Consider the following 20740-nt stretch of genomic DNA (forward strand, 5'->3'; position numbering starts at 1 on the left):
GTGTAGAATTAGAATTAGAATTAAAGGAACAGTAACACCAAAAACTGAAAGTGTCTTAAAGGAATAACAATATAATATACTGTTGCCCTGCACTGGTAAAACTGCCCCCATGGCCACACAGCAGCTTGTTTATATATGCTGTTGTAGAGTTTCTGAAGAAAACATATTCGTTTTAACCGTTCAGCACAACACTACATGATATTTTCATTACTTTAAATAACTTTCATTTTCTAGTGTTACTGTTCCTTTAAGGCTGACTAGCTTGAAGTGGATCCTAATCTCCAAGGACATAGCTTGTATAGAGAGTTCCAAATATATTCAGCAACAGCCTTTTCTAAGAATCTATAAGACCCTCAACAATTTAAATAAATTTAGTATCACTACTTTTCCAAATGATAAATACAATACTAAACTATCTCTGCTATAATGCTAGCAGTGTGACCAACACCAATAAACAAATATTCTAAAAATCCCAAGATTGGCAAAACTTTAAGCAAAGGATCTTCCTATTTCAGCACCGCACCAATGTCTTGGCTTTAAAACCCAGCCTAAAAAGAAAATTAATAAAAGAGTATGTACATAATACAATCTAGAATTCACATTTTAAATAGTATTAGTTTTCTGCTTTGGAAAGTATTTTTTTTTTTCTTGATGTAGAACTATGGGCCAAATTCACTAAGCGCCGTAGCGCCTAACGCTAGCGTGAATTCGCCAGTGTTGGGCATTTTCGTTACTTCGCCGATTCACTTACTGACGCTGGCGTAACTTCGCTAGTGTTACTTCACACCCTTACGCCTGGTGAATTTGCGCAACGGACATAACTACGCGAATTCACTAACGCACGCATTGTTCTGAACGCTACCTTTTACGCTAGACTTCCTTCACCCCCTCAGACCAGGCGATTAGCAATAGAATAGATAGGGATTCCTTCAAAAAAGTAAAAAAAAATTCTAAGTCCCAAAAAACTCTGGCGTTTTTTCTTTATTATGGGTGATAGGCTGAAAACGATCGAAACATTTTTTGGGGCTCCCCTCCTTCCCCGCTACATTTCCTAACTCATGGCACCTTAACTATACAGTGGGCACATGTGTAGGGCAAAATAAAAATTGTATTTGCTGTTTTGAAGGTTTCCCAGGCTTGTGTAGTTCAGCTACATATTACCTCCATTGTAACTTCAATTTGGCGCCGTATGCAAATTAACCATCGCTAGCGTAACTTCGCTTTGCTTGGTGAATTAACGCTAGCGCAACTTCACAACCTTACGCTACCCCTGAGCGCAACTTCGGATTTTAGTGAATTTGCGGTGCGCTGGCGAAAATACGCTTGGCGAAGTGCGGCGCAACTACGAATCTTAGTGAATGTCCCATTATGTATTTCCCACCCAGTGGATGATCCCTCTGCCATCCTAAAGGCAAACAACATCTGCTTAATATAGGAAGGTTGCCTACTGAATGTAGGAGTGTAAAGGTTTTCCTTTAAGTTCTTTGGTTTCATTTTCATGTGAACGTATTCTGTTGGCAGTTCAGTGACTGGCCAGTAGATGTCACTATAGAAAAGGGTAAAGGTTTTTCATGCCCCAGTGAAAGTGTTAGCCAGCTAGGCTGGGTCCTTTTTCCCATAGGGGAGGGAGGGTAGTTCCCCAAAGGTTATAAAAAGGGATGTTGCTGTGTGTTCTCTCTGTTCAGTGCACCCATTGGAAGTGGGGTGTGCTACTTGAGCCTGAGGTGAAGGTAGGTCTCAGTATATTAGTAAGTGAGTGTCAGGTCAGAAACTGTAATCGATCACTACAGGAGTGACAGATCAGTTCAGGAAAGTTAGTGAGCAGCTAAGGCTCCAACGAGGAGTTAGTGAAGGGTTAGTGTTCTGCAGTGATATTGCCGCCAGGTAAGGGACTCAAGTGGTTAGGCTCAGGGATAGAGAGATCCTAGGAGTGTAAGACCAGCTGTGAGGCCCCTTCAATGGGGAATGTGCATCATATCAGAAAGGCATACAAAATGTGCATAATAAATGAATGCATGGAGTTGGTTGTTGGTAAGCCTACCCATACGTGAACTGATATGGATCATCAGTTGGTCTGCTTTTTTCACATATAACTTTGCCATTCAGTAATTTAAATAACAAAGCAAACACCAATAAATATTACATATGACCAGACACAGTAATGAAGAAATAATTCAACTGAGAAACAATGGTCAATGAAAGCTCAAAAGAGTGTTCTGGTCAATGAAAAGTTTGATCTGCCTTGGATAATTAGTCAATGCATCATTTTTCCTCAACAAGTATCTGGCAGACACATGTGATTGGACAACCATGGCCAAAGTGATCCATTCTAGTGCAAATCATTTGGTGCAAGGGATCTCCAGGCTACAGTCTTCTTGTTGCTACATCTTACAGCATGGCAACCAGCAATAAATAAAAGATTGGGATTTCCATAATGCTGCTTTTTAGTAAAATGTTAGCTTTGTCATTTTGTACTCAATAAAAAAGTTTACGGTTGTCTTTGAATTTGCTGCAAAAAATAATAAATAAGCGTATATATAAAAATATGACATTCTCTTATTTCTTCTCCTTATTAGGCAACCAGCTAAACTGGTAGTTCCGCTTTGGCAGTACAAAATCCATAGACATGTCCTTCCGCTCCTTCTCACTATCTATAAATTGGTACCCAAGCAGGTTCATTTCACTTTTACATATGGTCTGGATCTTCTGGATTTTTTGGAAGGACAGATCTTTCCTCCAGGCCTGTGAGACATTTACTGCATTCCGTGATGTGGTTTGAAATTCTTCTTTTTTGGTTCCGGGGCCTACTCCATGAGTAATATTATAGAACCAGTTTTTAAGTTTGGCTGTCAATTTTAGGTTGGCAAATTCATACATTTGGTTTATTTCCCTTAAAGGGTCTCTCACAACATCCTCATATCGCACCAACATGTAGCGGCCTTTAAGGAAACTAGGAGCTTTATCCATGGCTGTTTCATACATCTGGGCATGACTTTGGCAGATTTCTCGCATGACATCATACCTGATGTCATCTATTTTTGTGCCATTGGTGTTAAGAACAATGCCATTGTCCCTAGTCAAATATTTCATGGCTTGCTCCCGGGATTTGGCTACTGCTCGTGGATCACGAACCAAGTGAATTATTTTAAGATTCAAAGAAGGGTCAGTGAGAAGCGGGTAGAGAACTTTTAGATCAAAGAACCGCACTTCTTTTAAAACAATATGACTGTAGGTGTTGCAAGACTCTTCAATTTTACTGAAGGGGTTGTGCTTACAAATTATTTTACACACTGTTTCATTTGTGATAGCTTCACGATCGAAGTGACTGCAAGCAGGATATGAGCACAGGGCTCTGCTAACAGCCCACTGAAATAGTTCTGATACATTCTTCTTATTTGGAATGTAAGCATCAAAAACAGACATGTCACACAAGAAGACAGAGCGAATGAGATCCCGTACTGCCATATGCAAGACTTTGGCATTGTTTTGAAACATAGACATCCATACATGCCATGCTGGTTCCATCAAGTAAAATACATCGGGGTGCTGGCTGAAGATTTGCCCAATGAAGGACGATCCCGACCTCCAGGATGAAAGAATGAGCAGATGGACTTTCTCTGTTTTTGTTTCAGTGTCTGGCAAGACTGTGTGCCTTGAGTAGATTAAAATCAGGAATATTGTTTGAAGAAGAAAGAATCCTGCAACCGTAACATTTATAGGCCGGAATCTGGCCATGACTTCTAGCTTTCAGTTTTCTGAAAAGAAGAAGACAACAGAATGTAAATGTTAGCGTATATGCAGCTGAAAGTTCTTTTTATAAAAATAGTGTTATCTGAATAAAGGCAGCATAGAACAATGCTATTGAGGGACAACATTATTGTGAGTGTGAGGTAGTCTATGTTGGAAAACAACAGACAGAGATCGTTCCAGTGCATGTTATCTGGTTACCTTCCCATTGTTCTTTTGTTTGGTTGCTGGGGGGGGAAAAGGGAGGGGGGTGATATCACTCCAACTTGCAGTACAGCAGTAAAGAGTGATTGAAGTTTATCAGAGCACAAGTCACATGACTTGGGGCAGCTGGGAAATTGACAATATGTCTAGCCCCATGTCAGATTTCAAAATTGAATTAAAAAAAATCTGTTTGCTCTTTTGAGAAATGGATTTCAGTGCAGAATTCTGCTGGAGTAGCACTATTAACTGATTCATTTTGAATTTTTTTTTCCCATGACAGTATCCCTTTAAATCTACTAGAAAATCATGTAAACATTAAATAAACCCAATTGGCTGGTTTTGCTTCCAATAAGGATTAATTATATCTTAGTTTGGATCAAATACATGGTACTGTTTTATATTACAGTGAAAAATGAAATCATTTTCAAAAATGTGGATTATTTGATTACAATGGAGTCTATGGGAGATGGCCTTTCCATAATTCGGAGCTTTCTGGATAATGGGTCTCTGGTTAACGGATCCTATACCTGTGTTGAAAGAACAGCCTTTATAAATACTGTTAACATATCAAGAGAAAAATTTCATAAGCCACAAGGGTCAAAATGATAACTCCACATACAGTAAGTTTGCAAAGCAGCCTGGCCTTGGCATGACTAAAGCAATATGCAGAAGAGATGCTCTGTGTGCAAACCCACACACATTCTGTAGGTATGCAAAGTGTTAAACATGTCCAATAGCTTAAAGCAAAGAATGAGCAAGTAACATTTACAGGTCATGTTTAAAAAAAAATATCTACTTTATTGCTGTGGGTTAATGGACCTGGTGCACACTTTATTACCCATAAAGTTACTAATGACGTAGGTTGGAAAACTACAAAACACAATTAAAAGGATTTACACAGATAATATATTCATAATATAGATAAAAGTAAGATTATGTCTTGAAAATATGAATACTTTTTTGAACTAGAACGTCAGGCTAGCACAAACTGGACATTAGTGCAGTTGCAAACGATTTTATTTAAAGAAAAAATATCCAGAGATACAGTACCTTGCATGTTAAAGGCCTTAGGCGGGCAATTAATCATTGACTATGTTGGTGCAATCCATTGCACAGTGTAACAGATGGTATAACTGATGCAATATAATTTAATGATTATTAAGGGAATTTAGGCAACGGTGGCTTTATAAAGGAGGGGTGCATTATAAAGAGTGTGCACTGTAATTAGTAATATTTTAGTAAGGATTGTGTGTGGAGTGGCACAATATGTTTCTGCATTAAGTGGAAAAATTGCAGTGTAGTGTTTTATGCCTACTCTATTGTCACTGTCCTGTCAGCATACACAGACCACAGCAGATCAGACATGACTGGCCATATACAAATATTTGTTGTATGCTGATTTATATCAGCATAACTAAAAACTGTTTAGGGTCTGCCCTGTAGATAAACAACATGGCTCCAAGACTCTGTGCATGATACATACCTTCTGCTGCACTAGGCATGACCATCTCATATGATTAAGGGAGCAAATAAAAAAGAAAAATAACTCTTATATCGCAACAAAAAACAAGATCTCAATAGTTACAAACGGGGGCTGACTACCATCAGAAGGTCAGTGCTCAAAAAAAAGGGAATAGAAAAGTACCCAGTCGCTATTACCTCTGGTTTTTAACCATCTTTTTTTATCTTTGGTTCAGTATAAGTGGGTTGGGTTCATCCATTGTTACTATGGTCGACTTCATATCTCTTTATTCTACTTTCTATTCTAAGGGGCCGATGATTTGTGGCTTTTCAGGTTTAACATAGCCTTAATTAATATCAGGGCAAGTTACTTTACAACGCCACAGTCTCGGTTACCCTGTCCTGCCTTCTCTTTTGTGCTGTCCCAGTCTTAAGCTGGCCATAGATGCAATGATCCGATCGTACGAATCATCGTACGATCGGACTTTCCCATCTCCCGACCTGCCACTAACCATTCAGATCAAAGTCTTACCAGTCAGATTAGTAAAAGAACAGATCAGCAATGTTCTGCCCCTGACAGCAATCGTACGATATCTATGTCCAACCAAAGCTAGTGACAGTCTCCCACTGAAAATCGTATGATCGGCAATACACGCAGAGATATTATCGGCAGCCGACAGAAATTTTCTAACCTGTCCAATCGACCAAACGACCGATCTCCGCTGGACGAAAAATGTCGGGGCTCTCCACACACGTTCCGAAAATCGTACGAATCCTCGATTCGTACGATCAGATCTTTGCGTCTATGGCCAGCTTTAGTAATTAATAGGCAGCCAGCTTTTTGACAGCTCCACCGTCTATTTTTTTCATTATATCTTCCTACTTTCCTGCAAGACTGTAGCACTTTGTTTGGCCTTTTCCCAACTCCTGGTGATAATTTAAATTAGATTAAGATCTTTTTCTTAATTAATCTATCTCTCTAGTAATAGATACTTATTGCATGGCACTTTATAATTCTAGTATAATTATGAATTTTTTCTAGAACATCATTCCAGTAAAAGCACCTTGTTTATAATTAATTGGCACTTCCTAATGAATTTTGGTCATTTTTAATTATATTTGAGCCTAATCATGAATTGTCAATCCTGGGGCAATATGATTGACAAATGCCCTAGGCAAGTGTCCCCTTGTGTCTGTATAGAAAACATGGCTCTGTTGAGACTGTATGGATTGGTAACATTATGTCACAGATCAGAAATATCTGCAGATATTAAAGCAGGTAAGCAGGTACACTGCGATAAAAAAGCAGGACTTTGGTTTCTGAGTCTATATAGATTGGTAACTGATTTTGCTGCAGTTCAACAATATCTATACTGTAGATACCATAGCAGAAGTAACGCAGCATGCTGCAATAAATAAAGCAGGAATTTGCTGTTACTTTACCCCGTTCCCCTCCCATTCTCTTCAAATGGAAGTACAGTTAAGCTACTACGTTTCAAAACCTCAGCAGTACGTTTTATAATGATATTAACAGCTGCCCTGCCATGCACGGAGCTTCATTTTCACGTTTACCAATGATAATGACTCGTACAGGCTATCCTGAAGGTGTTTCCCACGTCCAGGGCCAGATTTACATAGCAGGCACCCCTAGGCACGCTATTGTTGATCACCCTCATCTCCTCCCTTTTATTTGTTCAAATGTTCATCATTGGGACCAGAGCAATGGGGATTAGCGCACAGGAAAAAACGATCGTATCTCCTGCGGATCCCCAGTGTTTTTGAACCAATGTGGGTGTGGTTAGGCAGCATGCCGCCCCTAAAATCTTGGTGGACTCTTCACAAATCCGGGCCTGCCCACGTCATAGGGAGTCCCCCCCCCCAAAGGATGTCAAAATCTGACTCCAACTCCTTCATGAAGAGAGAATAAATAGAGACAGATACTGAGAGGGAAGTAGTGAGGAATAACTTCATTATTTAAGAAACAGTACAGGCTTTTTAATTGATATAATTATATGTAGAAAGTTTCTTATTTCAGTGAGTGCACATGTACACGCTGTAGCACACGTAATGCATGTCAGGAATGGGAAGCTGGAGTCCCGTGTATGCAAGGAGGGGGAGGCAGGAGTTCCATGCAGCCAACCTATTCAGGAACTAGGGGCAGCCAGGGAGAAGAGGTACGTGTTGGCACCACCTTACCTTTGAACCCTAGGGATGTGCCTCTTCTGCCCACGCCTAGTTCCAGCTCTGGTAAATAAGATTGGCTTCCCAGGCAACGCTGCTTCCCTAACTAACCAATACAAGATAGAATTCCATAATACTGGAAAACTCTTAACAAGCTCTTAACAAGATTGCAAGATACCATCGATCTATGAGTCATTCAGCCAGTTTTAAGATTACGATTAGGCAACTATATAGTTGTGTGCCCCAAATCTAGTCTTAAGTGACCTTCAAATTGGGCTGGAAGAGGTGTTCTCCCCAAATCTCATACTTTACCATATCTTCTCTGTACCCTAAGGCAGTGCTGTCCAACTTCTGTGGTGCCAAGGGCCAGAAGGGCTGATAATGGAAGCCAGTGTTGACCACTCCCTTTTTAAACCACACCCACCAACCCAAATGGTTGGTGCTCACTGTAGGGATATCAGTCATCACTCATTTGTGAAAAAAAGGTTATGCCATATTAAGACATGCCCTTAAATCCATATGCCTCCCTCCAGAACTGGATTTGCGGCAAGGCTGTGATTCCAAAGCCGCTCCAGTAGAAATAGCATACTCATGTACTCGATCATCTGGGCGGGTACTTGGGGGCAATGGAGGATGCCGGCATCCAGGCATTAAATCCAGCTCTGCCTCCCTCCTCTTCTGTGGATAGCACGACAACCCCAGCACATGATTAAACACATTGGGGCCCCTTAACAAACAAACCTCAAAAATCCAAAGGAAAAGGAACTCCAGCAGATTGACTGCAAAACATTTATTCCAGGTTTGTTTATTCAACTGCACAGAGCAACTAGCAACAGAGCAACGGATATATACCATTTATTGTTTTTGTACAGACCACCAACCCCATTTTTGCTTTGGACCCCTTAACAAGTAGTTCCAAAAGCTAACAAACCCCCACCAGGTTCAACGACCACAGGCAGAGTATGGCACACGGGCAGCACAGGAAAGCAGAGTAGGGCAGGTAGAGTATGGCACACAAAAGTCAAGTAGAACAGGCAAAGTACGACATGCACACATAGGCAGAGTATGGCACACACATGCAGTGTAGGACAGGCAGAATATGGTACTCACAGACAGGGTATGGCACACAAAGGCATTGTAGAGCTGGCAGAGTATGGCACACAGAGGAAGAGTATGGCAACAAATGCAGAGTAGGGCACGCACAGGTAAAGTAAGGTATGTACTGTACGTAACAGTACGTACTATACTATGTACAGTGGCACAATGCCAGTGCTGCTCCTACAGTATGTCTGAGGTGTGAAAAGGTGATCCATGTAAATACTGATAGTCTTTAGTGTAGGGATGCACCGAATCCACCTTCATGAAAGATTCACCTGAATACTGAACCGAATCCTGAATCCTAATCTGCATATGCAAATTAGGAGTGGGAAGGGGGAAAAATGTTTTACTTCTTTGTTTTTTGACAAAAAGTCACGCAATTTCCCTCCCTGTACCTAATTTGCATATATGAATTAGGATTCGGTTCGGCCAGGTAGAAGGATTGAGCTGAATCTGAATCCTGCTGAAAAAGGCCAAATCCTGGCCGAATCCCGAACCGAATCCTGAACAATGCAGGTCCCTTACAGGTATTAACCATACATGGCCTAAAAGGTGTGAAAAATACATGGGATTACAGGTTTGAACAATGCAGGGCTTTTATATCTTAAATGTGGGGCTCTCTATCTGACTGTTGTAGTTTAGCAGTTGTATCTAGACTGGGGTACAGTGACCTTACAATTAGAATGGCAAATGTTGGTAAATCAGTTTAGCTAATAATCACATGAGTGTGTAAAAGTAATAATTAGCTGGAATAAACTGTATAGCTCCTATGTGTGGAATAAGTAATTTGGCCCATTGCTTTAAAACTGTATCTGGGCCTTTAAAGACTGGGGAAATCTTTATGTATTGTCATTATGTATTGTCATTCGATGAGAGTGACATTTTATAATGTCAATATTTTCATTAGACAGGTATCAGTTCCGTTTCCCTGTAACACTAGGGAGTTGGGTAAATCCCCAAATTCCTTTAGTGTTACTAAGACTCTCTGATGCAGGAAGATCCATTTTAAATGATAAAGAGCCGTTTGTAAAGGAATGCCAGGTCACATTCCAAAGGCTGAAATTACATTTTAGCTGGGACGGTAGGCATGGGAAGATGAATTGAAGAATTATAGTGAAATCAATGTTATTCAATCTCCTTTTCAAATATGTAACATAATAAACATGTACAATACACAGTTATGAAGTCCTATGCACAGACAAGAGGAGATGGATTGCTTACACAGCCAGGGGCGCTTCACCAATGAGGCGAGTTGAGGCTGTCGCCTCAGGCAGCAGCGCCCCACTAGGTACCAGGCGTGGCAAAAATGCTGCTCCTGGTACTTTAAGAGCTGAATTTCCAGTTTTCAAACCAGAAATTCTGCTTTTCTAGCGCAGAGAGCACAGTTAGGCTCTCTGCGCTAGCGTCCTGACCCTCTCTGCCGCCTCATGGACCCCCCTGGACCAGGGCCAGGATCGCCCCTGTACACAGCACATAATAGATGAGATTTCACAAGAGTGCGGTGACTAGGGAAAACAAAAATGTGAGGCTACAAGTGTACAGAAAAATATAAGGCAATGTCAGTAGCATCAAATACCTTAGGGTGATCCCAGGAAAGTAAAAACAGACAAATGGTTCTATGGTAACTTAAGAAGTTTATGCAATCATTCTGCAGAGGGATTTACAGATGACCTACAAAGCTTCAATGAGACAGAAGGCTTTTAGCAATACTCCAATCATGACCTGTAGTGTGCCTGGGTTTCCCCCTAGCAGTCTGCCAAACACTACATTTTTTGGAGCATCCTGGGGCCTAACTTAAGAATTTTCAGAATTTCAAGTGAGCAGATTCATTGTGTCTAGAAACTCATTTGGGGATATTTGCTTTGTTTTAATATTTTAGCCAATCACAGCACAATTATCAAGATTAGGAGTTAGACAAATTCTAAATTAAATCCTGAACCCCTATAGTCTTCAGGTAATGTCTGCTTATATGAGAGTACTTTAAGGGCCAGACTGCCCTGGGGGCCCCTGAGGTAGCAGTCCCAGTGGGTCTAAGACCCCCAGTCCAACACTGCCCCCCAGGATCATCTACAACTAGTGATGAGCAAACCTGTCCTGTTCTGCTTTGCCGAAAAATTTGCGAAATTCGAAAAAATTAGCGAAACTGCGAAAAAATTCACAAAACAGCAAAAAATTTGCAAAAAGCATTGAAGTCAATAGGCTTCAAAAATTTTTTTACACACAACAATTTTTATTGTGGCAAAATCCATGCATGGTGAAGAAATTCGCTCATCACTCTACATGTTACACGTTAATACGTAATTTTGAGACAAGCATTTGTGTAAGAATGCTTTTCATGACACATTGGGGCAGATTTATCAAGGGTCGAAGTGAATTCGAGGGAATTTTCGAAATTCGAAGTAATTTTTTGGATACTTCGACCATCGAATAGGATACTACGACTTTGAATTTACTTCGACTTCGATTCGAAGTAAAAATAGTTCAAATATTCCATAATTGAAGTACTGACTCTTTAAAAAAACTTCGACTTCAATACTTCGCCAAATTAAACCGGCCGAAGTGCTATGTTAGCCTATGGGGACCTTCTACAATCATTTTCGAAGTCTTTTCGCATCGAAGTAAAATCGTTCGAAACGTTCGTTTCGAATGATTTAATTGTTCGATCGAACGATTTTACTTCGATCGTTCAATTGCAAAATTGGTTGAATTTCGAAGTATTTTTTACTTCGAAATTCGACCCTTGATAAATCTGCCCCTTGTAGTCTATATATGTAAACATGATACAAAAAGTTACATTTTTGTTTTCTAAGTATCATACCTGCCATCAGAATCTAAAGGGAAGTTTACTTTATTTTCAACGGCTGCCATTTATTTCAGTAACGCTTTTACATTCCTGTATGGGTGGCTGAAACTAAGAGAACCCTTGTTATTTCAAATCACAAAAGCCATGTTTGTGTACAGAGATGTACTTTACTTTATTTGTTTTGCATCAGGACAGTTTGTTTGGCAGCTTTAGCATCTACAGTTTTTTTGGTTTATTTGTGCCAACATTTTTCAAAGTTATTCAACCTAGGAAATGTGATCGGTGCACACAAGAAGTTCTTGTTAGTATTAAAGTCCATGTTTTACAACAAATTGTAAAAAAATAAGTGGACATGTATGTCCACAAGTGCAGTGAGCAAAGTGCAATTTTGAGTACAGTCTGCATGTTTTTTTTACCATAATGCAATATTTTTCCCAATAATTCCAGCATCATTGGGGTAGCAAGGGATACAATGTGGTTGGTGCAATTTCACTGTGCCTACAGCTATTGTGCCTGATTCACCAAAATGACCACAACTGCAAAAGCATTTTATCCAAATCACACATAATTGGGTGGAAGTCATAGATTGATGTCTGCACATTATTATTTAGGTGAAAATGTGCGGAACATATTGACGCTATATGTGAAGGGAACCCTGGAACTACCAATTGGTCAGGAGGTGGCACTGGCTGAAGGGTTTACATACATACACACTACAATAAAATAGGCACACTACAATAAAACACCACATACACACTACAATAAAATAGACAAACTCAAGATTTGCAGTTTGCCCTGTCCTTACCACTTACCAGTGGCGTAACTAGATATTACTGGGCCCCACAGCAAATAATTTTTCAGGTCCCCAAAATGTTTAGAGGTTCAATATTTATTGAAATTGTATATGAATTAGGGCCTCATGGGGCCCCTATACCTCCTGGGCCCCCCTGCAGCCGCAGGGTCTGCTTCCTCTATATTTACGCCCCTGCCACTTACCTTTAGGGCCCTGTTGAGGGCTCAGAATGATGCACAAGAAGCAGGAGGGAAAAATGCCAACGTGCCTCCCCCACCAGATCCTATTGAACAAGTGTGACCCAACATCTAACGCTGTTGAATATGTTGAAAGTTTATAAATAAATAATAATAAACTACAATAATATTCAACCTCACCCGACACTTCACCTTGCAAGGATGATGCATCCTAAATGGAATCTTTAGTTCTCTATAACTTTGTGTTATATACAAACACAGATACACTGCTTTGAAATCATTCTTCCTTAACGGGATTCTGTCATGATTTTCATGGTGTTGTTTTTATTTCTCATGTTTACACTGCAAATAATTCTACCATATAAAATGTCATTCCTGAACCAAGTATTTTTTTTTTTAGTTGTAATATTGTAGGCAGCCATCTCAGGTCATTTTACCTGGTCATGTGCTTTCAGAAAGAGCCAGCGCTTTAAGATGGAATTGCTTTCTGGCAGGCTGTTGCTTCTCCTACTCAATGTAACTGAATGTGTTGCAGTGGGACCTGGATTTTACTATTGAGTGCTGTTATTATATCTACCAGGTTATGGTTACCCTTCCATTGTTCTGTTGTTAGGGTGCCGGGGGGGGCAATATCACTCCAATTTGCAGTACAATAATGGCTGAAGTTTATCAGAGCACAAGCCACATGACTGGAGGCTCCTGGGAAACTGACAATATGTTTCATTGGAATACTAGGAGGATGCTGAAGCCTCCATTACTGAGCACCAGGCAGCTATTGGAAAGGGTCATTGAGGGTGTGCATGTGTTCTAACCTGTTTCAGTGAAACTGACAATATGTACAGCCCCATGTCAGAGCTCAAAATTAAATATAAAAAAAAAATCAGTTTGCTCTTTTGAAAAAGGATTTCAGTGCAGAAGTCTGTGGGATTAGCACCATTAACTGATTTGTTTTGGAGGAAAAAAAAACAGTATCCCTTTAATGATTATCAAAGAGAAGGGTACACAATGAGGAAACCTGCAGCAAACAATTCAGATCCCTAATACAATGAAACAATGAATCGTTGACAACCATTGTCTGTACTCAATTGTGTAACCATGTACAAGCACCAACAAGACAGACAGACCTTCGTTTAGAAAGCAAATGTTTACGTGGAAAAATACACATCTCAGCAGACCTCAGCTACTGCAACACCACTGTCCAACATCCTACTCACTACTCCTTAAAAAAAAAAAAAAACAAGAAGTTGATTTGTTTACGAAGATCTATTTCAGTATACAATGTTGATTACTACCGGCATTGGATCTATTATCCAGAATTCTTGAGACCTGGGTTTTTTCAAACAAGGCATTTTTTTCCCCCATAATTTAGATCTCCATAGTTAAAGTCTGCTAAAAATCATTTAAACATGAAATACTCAATACGATTGTTAAGCCACCAATATTGACCTATGCAGCTTAGTTACCATCAAGTACAAGATACTGTTTTATTATTACAGAGAAAAAGAAAATCATTCGAAAACCATAATACCATAATACCATAAACCAAAATAGGGTAATCCACGAGTTGACATTAGCCTGGAGAATACTGAACTAAACTCTCTGAGCACTTGTGGGTGTATTTTAGGACCATCCTTGTGTACTATTGTATCCTAAAACATCTTCACTATTGTATATAATTCTGTATAATATTTTCACATATTGGTCTTTGTAAGTGAATCAATATCATTTTTAGCCTACTTGATTGTTGCTTTGCTACCTTTGTATTATCATGGTTTCTAAATAAGATGTCCATAGCCTTTGCCTTTATTTTAAAGAAACAGTGGCACCAAAACAAAAATGAAAGTAATTTAATTATAATGTGATGTTACCCTGCACTGGTAAAACTGGTTTGTTTGTTTCAGGAACACTACTATTGTGAATATAAAGAAGCTGTTTCCGTGTAGCCATGGGGCAACAATTTAGGGTAAGGCGATTCGTTTTCCAAAGTCGCCCACGAGGAAACTTCGGGCGACTTCGGAAAACGAATCGCCGCGTGTGATTAGCGCCAGTGTTTTTCTTATTTTAGCCAGCGCAGAGTCAGGGAAGGCGTTTGGGGAGATTGGTCGCTGCAAAAACGAGGCGATTAGTCGCCAGGCGACCAAATCTCCCCAAAACGCCCAGTGTGGCCTGACCCTAAAAGCTAAAAACAAGGAGAAAAATCACAGGTTAAATAGTAGATAACAGGAAAGGTATGTAGCATCCCGTTGTATTCTACAGATCTAATGTGTTAGCTGCTATGTAATCAGTGCATTTTCTCCTGTTTTATCAGTGCAGGAAAACAGTACATAAGATAAGAATTACTTTAAAGGGGTTGTTCACCTCTTTCAAAACACTTTTTTTCAGTTCAGTTGTTTTCAGATTATTCACCAGAAATAAAGACTTTTTTCATTTACTTTCCATTTTTTCCAAACTCTAAGTTTGAATGTTGAATGTTCGTGTCTCTGGTGTTTCAGTCTGGCAGCTCAGTAATTTAGGTGCAGACTCTAAACTGTTGCTACATTAGTAGATACATTTCTCAGCATCAGCAGCATCTCTGGAGTATTAGCAACTATTGTATCAATTCTAACAGTTGGCTGTAATGAAACCCAGATATTCTGCTCAGCAGGGACAAAGAAATGTATCAACTAAATGTATCAATTTAGATCAGTTTACAGGGTCGGCAACCCGCTCTCCCAGAGCTGCTTTACAAGGTAAAAAATTACACTTTACACTCATTATTATAAAAACAATGACAAATAGAAAATTGAACTTCCAGTAACTGTATTTCTGATGAACAATCTGAAACCAACTGAACTGAAAAAAGTTTTAACACCTTTAAAACACTTTTATTTTTGGTGTTGCTGTTCCATTAAATGCTTTCTTCTTTTTTTAAAGGAGAAGAAAAGTCATTTACCAATTGGGGGTGCCAAATGTTAAGCACCCCCAAGTGATTGTATTTACTTAACTGAAACCCCGGGCCGGTGCTCCTATCAGCAGAAAACTGCACTGGCCCAAGGTTCTTCCTGCTTCTTCTTTCTTCAAATTTCCCTGGGCAGACGCATGTGCAGTAGAATAAAATAGCTGACTTTTCAGTTAAAGTTCTGCTTTTCACGCTAATGCGCATGCGTAGCCATGAGAAGAAAGAAGAAGCAGGAAGATGATTGCTCCATGGTGCTCCCTGGAAGAACCCCCAGGCCGTTCTTTTTCCCAAAACACATTATTTAATAGTGCTGCTTGAGCAGAATTCTGCATCAAAATCCATTTTTCAAAAAAAAAAAACACACAGATATCTATATCCAATAGTATGTGGCTACAGGACGATTCAACAGTGGCCCCAGCAGCAGTGTTTCAGAGGAGATCTGTGCTGCTGGGAAGGTGAGTGTGAGTCAGCTCTTAATATTTTTAAAAGGCTTACACATTTAATTAAGATAGATTGCCCAATTAATAACAAACATAAAATATATTTTCTCTACCGTTGTGTGATATCGGTACCTCTTCCCCGTGAATTTGCATACATATACTGTAGCAGCAGACACTAGATATTGTGGCACAAGCAGAAATAATTTTATGTACAAATAATACCAATCACTCATTTAAAGTAAAAGTTTATAAAATATGCAAATAGAGTAACATGATGGATATTTCACGGCAAAAATACACACAAAGAACATTTATTTGCACTCAGGCTAGAAAAATTTGCTCACATCACCCAAACCTTATTATATCATCTCAGGACCTAGTTAGGGCTCTTACAAATAATCATTTTCTTATGTGTTCCCCTGTAGTAGCTTCTTTATGTGTCCCAAAACATAAAGACTAAATAGACTCCATTATTTTGTATAGTAACTAACTGCATGGCACAAACTACCGAACACAAATATAATGCAATTGCTTTTGAAGGTTTTTTTCGATACAGAAAGTACTGCTGCTAAATACCTCCCACCCGTCCTGTTTTTCTAGGGATAGTCCCGATTTTGACAGCTCAACCCGCAGTCTCAGATTGTTGTGTTGGGAAATGTCCAGAGTTTCTTTTTGAACTTTTGCACTGAACAGCCAGAAAAAGATACAAAGTTTCTGAAATGTAAATAAATAAGAGGCTTTTGGCAGAGAACCCAGAATACTCGGAAGCTGCACTTAGATACAATTGTAACAATATAAGATAAGCAAAGATACATTTGTAACTATTTAAGATAAGCAAGACTCTTGGGGCTTAAACTTGCATCTTGACTTGCAGCTTAAAAGGGTGGTTTGCATTTATGTTAACATTTAGTATTTTTAGTATGTTATAGAATATAGTAAAAGAACAGATCAGCCGATGTTCTGCCCCTGACAGCAATCGTACTTAAGTTATGTCCGACAAAAGCTAGTGACAGTCTCCCACTGAAAATCGTACGATCGGCAATACATGCAGAGATATTATCGTCAGCCGACAGAAATCTTTTAACCTGTCTGATAGACCAAACGACCGATCTCTGTGGGATGAAAAATGATGGGACTATCCACAAACAGTTCGAAAATTGTATGAATCGGATCTTTGCGTCTATGGCCAGCTTAATTCATACTCCAGTCTTTTATTCAAATCAATGCCTGGTTACTAGGGTAATGTGGACCCTAGCAACCAGATTGCTGAAACTGTAACTTGGAGAGCTGCTCAACAAAAAGATAAATAACTCAAAAACCACAAATAATCAAAAATGAAAACCAGTTGTAAATGATCTCAGAATATCACCTTCTACATTATACAAAAAGTTAACTCAAAGGTGAACAATTCATTTAAAGGGCAATTCGCTCTCATTAGCAAAACTGTAATAACTCTAAAACCCTAAAAACCCCCAGAAATGTGTTTAAACTTTCCATAACCTGCCAAAAATGGTATGGCATGGCCAAAAATGTTGCAGCGTTACCTTTTTGTCATTCTTTCTGTTTTTTAAATGTTGGGAGTAAGTAATGGGTGCTATTAATGCATGTATTCACTTGCAGTGGAACACATAAGTCTTGAGAAAATGCTCAAATGTATGAGTCCTTGCTTGTACTTGTGTGTGGGGGGGCTATTATAGAAGATTTTCATAAATACTGCTTCTTGGTGGTGTGTGCTTATATAATAGCTTTCCACCCTCTACCTGCAACCAACAAAATATTGTGTATCTAATGAAAACACACAGCATTCCTAAATGCCACACTGAGGGTCCAATACAATAATGGGAGAGATACACACAAAGCTGTAGGGACATATATATAGTGCAAGTGTTCTATGCAGGGTAATCAGTCCAGTCTTTGCCCCACTGTTCACCAATGCACTGAATCCTCCCCCCATCTCAGGTAAAAGAAGGTAAAAATTACAGCTTGAATTTCAGTATTAGAAAATAGAAGTTAATTGAAAAAAGTCTTTATTTCTGGTGAGCCAAAGAGAAGAAATATATCAACTAATGTATCGATTATAGAACAGATTCAGTGACCCCTCCCCCAGCAGATTCGGCTAGACCTAGGAAGGTTAAAAATGAAACTTTTACAGAAAGTAATTGAAAAATTTCTGGTGAACAATCTGAAAACAACTGAACTGAAATAAATTTGTTGCAAGGTGAAAACCAGGGGGGTGCTATGGAATGGAATGAGGTTAATATCAATGGCAGTGCTCTCACAGTACATACTGACAAGCTCCAAACGAAAAAAGGGGCATTAACTGTGATGTTAAAACCTCTCCACCAGACAAAAAAGCTTGGTGATCCTAATGTAAACTTGTAAGTTGGTGTGCCGCTGATTTTCCACCAACTGCCTGGTTTTGGCACTAGCAAAAGCTGCACTACTTAATCTAATACAGGACAGTCTAAGGTGGCCATACAGGGCAGATTTTTTACTTCCAAACGACCGATTCCAGAACGCAAATAATAATATAATATCGATAGCCTATCGGATGGTTTATGGTGTACGAACGATCGTCTCGATATTATCGTTCGCAAAATTGAAGTTTAAGAATTTTAGTCGTTCAGGGATAAAATCCCTCTTTCTACATGTCAGGATTGTAGCGCAAGCCAACGAAGATATATGGAACAACGAACATATACGGAAAATCGAACATTTACAGAACAACGAACATATACGGAAGGACCCTAACGTTCTTCATTTGTAACCATATGAATTATGTAAAGAAATAAATTGGTGCTGACTGCAGGAATATCACCATATCACCTCATATGTGAAAGAAGTTTATTATGCCATAGCAAGACATAAATCCATATGACTGCATGGAGCAGGGAAGGAAAAACTGACTATATACTACAGACAGTGACACAATGCTAGCACCACTCCTCGTTTGTTGAACAACGTTCATTCGTACTAGAAGCAAACGATACGGTTACATTTGTTCATATGATCGTTCTCCATGGATGGCATATCGTATGGTAAAATAATCGTAGGACGATCGTTTAACGATACGATCGTTCATTGCACAAAGATAAAAGTATGCCCGTGTATGGCCACCTTAACAATCGTCCACTTCTTGTTAATCGACATATAAGTTTATATAGTTTATTATATCATTAATAATAATAATATCAATAAACCTCAACCCACTTTCTAGGGTTTTGGTTCTTTTGAGCAAGCAGACAATGAGTCCACACCAATGAGCGTATAGTAAAGTGATGTATTGTAAAATAAATCAATTGATTGTTATACATTAATGATTACACTTAGACTAAACAATATTTACAGTTTCACATTACACAAGTCCACATTGTTGTTACCAAAAAAGTAGGGGAATAGAGTTCAGCTTCATCTCTACCTTCCCCTCTGGTCTTCATTCCTCACATCTTGTCTTGTCCCTGGCTCCTCTGGCTTCTCCAGCTCTCTAGCTGCCTCCTCTCAGCTGCCCAGCTCCTTTCACCTTTGTCCAGTGTTCTTTTATCCTGGGTTCTCAACTGCCCCCACAGAAACCCGCCCAACTGCCAAGATGCTGTCATAAACCCCTCTCTCACATACAAAATCACAGCAGACATAGGCCTTAGTAGTCACCGGAAAACCTTTGTTTCAGGGCTTCATGTAAGTTCCCTGAACAACAGCTTTCATATTAAATAACAAAATAAAGATGGCAATTTCTTACAGACAACTATCAGCATTCCACCAAAAGGCAAGTTCTAGCTGAGCAAAACCTTCTTACAGATGCTGCTCTAGCAGTGTGCCCTGCAAACATGTACAAGGACTTCCACACTTTCCCTGTACATACAAGTTGCACTCAGGATCCATAAAATCCTCTGTGCACTCACCTCAGCCTCCTCCTCCTGCTGCTGCTGCTGCTGCTGTACTGTCCAGGGCTCCTCGCTCACTGCTGCTCCTCCTGTGTCTGGGACAATGGGCAGCATTCAGATGTGGCTGTGGATCTCAGAGGTCTGGGACTGCAGGCAGTAAACGCCCACAGTCAAAGTAAACTTTATAGTCATCTCAGCAGTATACGAATACACAGTGAGACGAGACGACGTGGCTCCAGCTAGTACATATCACAAAAAGGCACTTAAAATACAAAATAAATATGTAAATATTTGAAAAGTGCAATATATTGTCAGAAATTGGATATATACATGTGTAGACTAATCTCCCCCATCTGCCTTCCCCTGCCTTCTGCCTGCTAAAATGAAAATTGCCTGGGGGCAGACACTCAGAGTGCTTTGTTTTCCGATGTCGCTCATCAGGAAACTTCTGGCGACTTCAGAAAACAAAGCGAAGGCAGGGGAAGGCAGATCGGAGAGATTAGTCGCCTGGGAAGAGGAGATTTGTCGTCTGGCAGCTAATCTCCCCGAATCTGCCCGTGTGGCCAGACCCTAACTGGCTGCAAAGCTGAAATAGGTATAAAGTGGTGGCAGCGGACTGGATCTGACCTTGATAGATGTGGGAATATTAAAGGAAAACTATATCTCCAGAATGAATGTTTAAGCAACCGGTAGTTTATATTAATTGGCCTATTAATGAATCTTAAACTTTCTACCCACGTTGCACTATTTTTTCCTTGAATTTCGGAATCACTGTAGGCACCTGCTAAATAATATCCACCACAATGTGCACCTGATTGGCCAATATGTTTACAAATCAGCACCTGCTTTGGTGAGTTGAGTGCAAATGCTTGTGGTGGTAGTGGCGCACATTTTCTAATGGCGAGTGCAAATGGTGTGGCTTCTAGTGTACACATCACCTTTTAATTGGTAATTTTAAAGGGCTAGTTCATCTTTAAATGAACTTTTGATGGGAACA

The 20740-nt window shown here is 39.6% G+C and overlaps 1 protein-coding gene across 1 annotated transcript; it reads right to left on the reverse strand.

The window, feature by feature from the left end:
* Positions 1 to 648: 648 nt before the first annotated feature.
* On the reverse strand, positions 649 to 19810 carry chst6.L (carbohydrate (N-acetylglucosamine 6-O) sulfotransferase 6 L homeolog). The gene is given in 2 exon segments (NM_001092533.1): positions 649 to 3755; positions 19762 to 19810. A coding segment is annotated over 1 exon segment (1179 nt). The 5' UTR covers positions 3736 to 3755; positions 19762 to 19810; the 3' UTR covers positions 649 to 2556.
* Between the last annotated feature and the right edge of the window lie 930 nt (positions 19811 to 20740).

Source organism: Xenopus laevis, chromosome 4L, assembly GCF_017654675.1.
Source record: "Xenopus laevis strain J_2021 chromosome 4L, Xenopus_laevis_v10.1, whole genome shotgun sequence".
Taxonomy (NCBI): Eukaryota; Metazoa; Chordata; class Amphibia; order Anura; family Pipidae; genus Xenopus; species Xenopus laevis.